The 6,044-nt window shown below is 43.7% G+C and overlaps 2 protein-coding genes across 2 annotated transcripts; one reads left to right on the top strand and one right to left on the bottom strand.

Annotated features, from left to right (window-relative positions):
• Positions 1 to 565: 565 nt before the first annotated feature.
• NDUFA1 (NADH:ubiquinone oxidoreductase subunit A1) lies at positions 566 to 4,333 on the bottom strand. Its single transcript, XM_041742254.1, has 3 exons — positions 4,146 to 4,333; positions 3,131 to 3,220; positions 566 to 700 (listed from the first exon to the last, which is right to left on the bottom strand). Exons 1-3 carry the CDS (start codon positions 4,245 to 4,247, stop codon positions 680 to 682), a joined length of 213 nt encoding a protein of 70 aa, XP_041598188.1. The 5' UTR covers positions 4,248 to 4,333; the 3' UTR covers positions 566 to 679.
• A 69-nt stretch (positions 4,334 to 4,402) lies between these two features.
• RNF113A (ring finger protein 113A) lies at positions 4,403 to 5,661 on the top strand. The gene has a single exon (XM_041742252.1). It carries the CDS (start codon positions 4,563 to 4,565, stop codon positions 5,607 to 5,609), a length of 1,047 nt encoding a protein of 348 aa, XP_041598186.1. The 5' UTR covers positions 4,403 to 4,562; the 3' UTR covers positions 5,610 to 5,661.
• Positions 5,662 to 6,044: the final 383 nt, after the last annotated feature.

Here is a 6,044-nt window from a genome sequence, read left to right as displayed (position 1 = left end):
TCCTGTGTTAGATGCAGAATGCATGAAAGTTGAAGGTACAATCTCAGTTTTAAAAGCATTCCACCTGGGGGCACCAGGCTGGCTCAGTGGGAAGAGCATGCGACTCGTGATCTCAGGGTCGGGAGTCTGAACCCCACATGCGGTGTAAAGACTCATGATCTCAGGGTCATGAGTCTGAACCCCACATTCGGTGTAGAGATTACTTAAAAAATAATAATAATAATAAAAACCTAATAAAAGCATTCTACCTGGAATTTAACACAATAGGAATCATCCATAAAAAGAACCAGAAAAAAAAGGACTGCTTTTTCTGTGTTCTCCTAGCAATCTCTGAAGGAATGATGTCTTTTTAAATACATTCCTATCTATTCCAATAGTAACAACTGCCATTTATGACACATTGGGCAGTGGGCACAGGGACAGGTACTTGCTGAATAGAATAGATAGATAATTCTATCTATAATTTTAAGCCTCAGTTGCCTTCTAGTTTTTTTTTAAGGTGATAAACCCACATTGGGTGAATGGCTTGAGCTTGTATAGTATCCATGGAAAAAAATATAAAGCCTTAGATTTTACTTTTTGTTTTTATTATGTACTACATTAATACATTGCATAACCTTCTAGAAGGGGTAGATGAACCATAACCGAGGTATTTTCCATCAATCAGGAAAATGCTTCCTTAATCGATATTCTCCAAACCCTGAAAAACAGTATAAAAAGGAAAATGTGAGAATTCTGTTGCCCCCACAGATGGACAAGTACAGACATACCTCAGAGATACTGTGGGATCACTTCAGACCACTGTAGTAAAGTGAGTCAAAGGACTCATTTTCAGTTGTCTAGTGCATATAAAAGTTATGTTTATACGATGCAGTAGTCTATTAACTGTGTGATAGCATATGTCTAAAAAAACAATGTGCACACCTTTATTTTAAAGTTCTTTAGTGGGGGATCCCTGGGTGGCTCAGTGGTTTAGCGCCTGCCTTTGGCCCAGGGTGTAATCCTGGAGGTCCGGGATCAAGTCCCACGTCGGGCTTCCTGCATGGAGCCTGCTTCTCCCTCTGCCTGTGTCTCTGCCCCTCTCTGTCTCTTTCTACGTCTATCATGAATAAATAAATAAAATATTTAAAAAATAAAGTTCTTTAGTGCTAAAAAATGCTAACCATCATCTGAGTTTTCAGTGAGTCGTAAGCACTGATTGCAGATCACCAAATAAAGATCAGCAAATAAAGTAATAATAAAAGGTTTGAAATATTTCGAGAATCACCAAAATGTGACACAGAGACATAAAGTGAGCAAACACCGTTGGAAAAATGGTGCCAACAGACTTGCTCCATGCAGGGTTGCCCCAAACCTTCAATGTGTAAAAAACACAGCATCTGTAAAGGCCAAAAAAATGAGCTATGCCTATACTCTTACTTCCAGTGTCAGCAAATGGCATTCTCTATTAAAGAAAGTACTTTCACATCCCACATTTCTCCAACTGCAACAATAAACTGAACTGAATTTTATAATCATCGAAGTAAAAAGAACGACCTATGATGATTTCTAGTCTCCATTTTCTGACAGCACCAAACATCCCTTGATATGTAAAGTCTCCCCCCTCCCAGGAGAATTAAGACCAAGTTACCATCTGGATCCTTCGAAGATTAAGGACAGTAAGGTAAAACCATCAAAAAAAAAAAAGTAACAGCCACCCCGAGGAAGATACTATTAACCTCATTCTATTTTTTTTTTTCCGATGAACAGATGGAGACTCAGCTTCAAAGTAAGGAAGGAGCAGAGTTAGAATTCAAGGTCAGGGACCCCCAACTCCCTAACTCTTGCCCCACAAGCATGACACTGTTTATACTGAAGATTCACTCTCTCTGTACTTAGTTCACAACCAAATACTTCAGAAACTAGAGAGTAAAAGATTCATCAGGGATGACATTTCTTCCAAGTGTTAAAATAACACAGTCCAGGTATTTTGTTTACGATTACAGGCAGAACCGTCTTAAAAGAAATGAAAACTGCCTAGTCCTAGGAGCCACTCTATAGAAATTCTGATTTGGAATCTTCACTTTATCTCATATGGCCAGCTGATTCTGATGGTTATTCTTGGACCACACTGAGAAATACTGCTTCAGTTGAATAGATCTCTCAGCGTGTTCATTAGGTGATTCTCAAATAGCACTGTATGGAGAGGCAGATCAGCTAGGTTGGGTCCTTACAGTGTTATTTCATCACTCAGACCCTGTTTTCTCATCTATAAAATGAAATTAATATTAACCTAGGTTCACTGTGAAGAATAAACAAGGAGGAAATATTAAAAACTACATTTTTTTTTTTTTTACAAAAAATAACAGAGATGGACTCCTACATGATCTAAGAACATACTATCAGGTTTAATCATATGAAAATGCTACCGCTTGGCCATTTCTGACCTACAAAAACAGCAATTCCACAGGATTTAATAAAATTTAAAATCATAGTAATCATAGTAATACCATATGGTATTGGGTGCAGGAACTGGCAAACTCAATGGAGTATAAAAGAGGGTATTCATGAAAGAAGATCATGTGAATATGGAAGTTTAGTTTACTAGAATGGTATTTCAGATAAAAAGTGGATTGTTCTATAAGTGGATAATTGTGACAACTGACTATCTTGGAAAAAAGTTAAATCCTGTGATTTCACATTATACCCCCAAAATGACCTGTAGATGGGTCAAAGCACTAAATGTAAAATAATAATAATAATAATAATAATAATAATTGGAAAAATCTTGAGTAGTGAAGCCATTTGTAAGCAAGACATAAAACCCAAAATCCTGAATGACAAAATATGATAAACTGAGCACCAAAATTAAAAACTATCTGATGAAAGACATCATAAAGAAGACAGAATGGTAAAAAAGATTTTCCCCATATAAAACAGACAAAAGATTAATAACCATAATAAAGAACCCCCATAAAAAACAGCAACAGAACAGACAAAGCCCATATGTAGGCAATCCACAGAATAAAAAATACAAATGATCACTAAGACAAGACAAATGCAAATTAAATTAGCTCTGTAAAACATCTGGCAAAGCATTACCAGAACCCATCTCAACCCTGACAGATGATTAGTATCAAAACCATCTTACCTTTGACACATAGTAACGATTAACTCCAGAGACTCGCCTATCTCTTTGCATCAAACTCCACTGATATGGATAATAGGCAACCCTTTTTTCCTACAATTAAAAGAAATTACTATTGCACAATGTTTATGAAAATGAATGACCCAACAGAGAGCTATCCGAACTTATAAGTGACACCCTAGAAAAATGGGATCATCATTGAAACAAAAACCAAATTAAGAGCAGATCCTAAACATTTTTTTTTATTGAAGTTCGATTTGCCAACATGAGAACAGATCCTAAATAAGATCGGACTATTAAACTTCAAAATTAGGATGGTAACCATGAGTTCTTATACTTTCTATTTTAACCAGCGCCTGTTTTTTTTCCTTCCTCCTTCCCTCCCACCTCCCTCTCCCTCCTACCCCCCGTTTTAAAGACGTGACTACTTGTTTCCTTTTGGGACCCCAATGAGAAGAAACAACAGCGATAGATCACACGTGAAGATCACAAAACCAGAAAGCAAATACATTATAACCTGTAGTCTAGCGATAACGTGAAGGGCTAGGAGGAGAGAAAAGTTACGGTCCTGATGTGAAAAGCAGGATCTTGCGGCAAATTCCTAAAGGCTTGGGGAAAAGGGTGGTGGATAAAAAATGTCAAGGTAAAAACTTAATTAAGGGTAGGGAGGCTAAAGGCCGAGAAGCTACCAAGATGTGGATGTGAGAAATTACAATTTTAAAAAAAGGATCAGAGATCCGAGGGAGTGCAGGCAAGACTAAAGCGACGCCCAGGACTTGGCCCACCTTCTCATCTACCTTTCCAGTTCCCAAACCTGCTCTGCCCACTCTTCACCCAACAACTAGCTGCTTCTTGCTAGAGTAGAATGTGGTTTCTGTCGGGTTTCGTTCCGCAAGCCTCCGCTTTTAGGCGACACGAAGACAGCTCGACAGCTCCTCCGGACCCCAGTGGCCTCCCACCGCCCGTTTAGTAACGCCAGTCCGCGGAGTCGGCCGTCGGGCCGGAGAGGCCGCCTTACCTTGCCCCCGTTAGTGAACCTGTGGATGTGCGCCGTGGCTATGCCGGGGATGACCAAGCACACGGCCATGACGCCGATCCCGGGCAGAATCTCGAACCACATCGCACCGCGGTTGGCAGGGTCAAACCCTTAATTCCCCACCCCCGGCAAAGGTGACCGCGCCTCGGCTCCTTCCCAGTAGGCTCCGCGGCGGCCTCCCTGCGGGGCGGGGCCACGCACGTCCCCGGGAGGAAGCGACGGGGGCCGGCGGGGCTCAAGAGTGGCGCGTGCTCGCACCTTGGCGTTTTCGTCCTCCCGCAGTCAGCTTCGGGCCGCCCAGATTGCTCCGGGTGGCGGCCGAGCGCACTACGTTCTGTGACGTGAAGAGGCCCCGCGTGGCCGAGCGCGCCATTGCCTTCTGGAGCTCCAGACGCTAAGATGGCAGAGCAACTTTCTCCGGGAAAGGCCACAGACCAGGTGTGCACCTTCCTCTTTAAAAAGCCTGGTGGACGAAAAGGGGCTGCAGGCCGCAGAAAGCGCCCGGTCTGCGACCAGGAGCCTGGAGACAGCAGCAGCAGCAGCGACGAAGGCAGCACTGTGGTTCGCCCCGAGAAGAAGCGGGCGGTCCACAATCCAATGATACAGAAGACTCGTGGCAGTGGTAAACAGAAGGCGGCTTACGGCGACTTGAGCAGCGAGGAGGAGGAGGAAAAGGAGGAGGAGAACGAGTCCGAGAGTCTTGGCGTGGTATACAAGTCCACCCGCTCGGCAAAACCCGTGGGACCGGAGGATATGGGGGCGACTGCTGTCTACGAGCTAGACACGGAGAAGGAGCGTGACGCACAAGCCATCTTTGAGCGCAGCCAGAAGATCCAGGAGGAGCTGAGGGGCAAGGAAGATGACAAGATCTACCGGGGAATCAATAATTATCAGAAATACATGAAGCCCAAGGATACGTCTATGGGCAATGCATCCTCCGGGATGGTGAGGAAGGGCCCCATCCGAGCTCCAGAGCATCTACGTGCCACCGTGCGCTGGGATTACCAGCCTGACATTTGTAAGGACTACAAGGAGACTGGCTTTTGCGGCTTCGGAGACAGCTGCAAGTTCCTCCATGACCGTTCAGATTACAAGCACGGGTGGCAGATTGAACGTGAGCTTGATGAGGGTCGCTATGGTGTCTATGAGGACGAAAACTATGAAGTGGGAAGCGATGATGAGGAAATACCATTCAAGTGTTTCATCTGTCGCCAGACCTTCCAGAATCCAGTTGTCACCAAGTGCAGGCATTATTTCTGCGAGAGCTGTGCACTGCAGCATTTCCGCACCACCCCTCGCTGCTATGTCTGTGACCAGCAGACCAATGGCGTCTTCAATCCAGCGAAAGAATTGATTGCTAAATTGGAGAAGCATCGAGCTGCAGAAGAGGGTGGTGCTTCCGATTTCCCAGAAGACCCTGATGAGGGTCCGATCCCCATCACTTAATTTTCCTATTATTCTCACACCTCAAAATAAATCTTTTGTTTGGAAATCTTAATTCATCGTGTCCTTCCTTTCTAGAGAAAGTGAAAGGAAAAGGCGGGTGGTGTAGTGGGGTCCTGGATGGACGGCTTGTAAAGCCTCCAGGTAGGTACAGTCTGGATTTTAACCTGTTATATATGCTGCCTGGGTGTAACATAACCTTTCAGAACCCTTTGGCATAAATTCAGGGGATGGGAGAAGTTCGACAAAAGAGCTAGCTAGAATTTGCTTAAAGTCAAGCAGTAATTGAAAGCAAGAACTGAATCTATTATATCGCATTTCTGTATCACTTAATAGTTTAGGAAAGTACCTCCATGCATTAGCTCCATTGCGAGCCTGTACTACTTCGAAGCCGGCCCCAGTTAAGCTGTGCGTTTGGGGGGGGGGTGAGTGGGAGAA

Source organism: Vulpes lagopus, chromosome X, assembly GCF_018345385.1.
Source record: "Vulpes lagopus strain Blue_001 chromosome X, ASM1834538v1, whole genome shotgun sequence".
NCBI lineage: Eukaryota > Metazoa > Chordata > Mammalia > Carnivora > Canidae > Vulpes > Vulpes lagopus.
The sequence above is the reverse complement of the archived record's forward strand: the minus strand, read 5'-3'. Positions and strand labels throughout refer to the sequence as shown.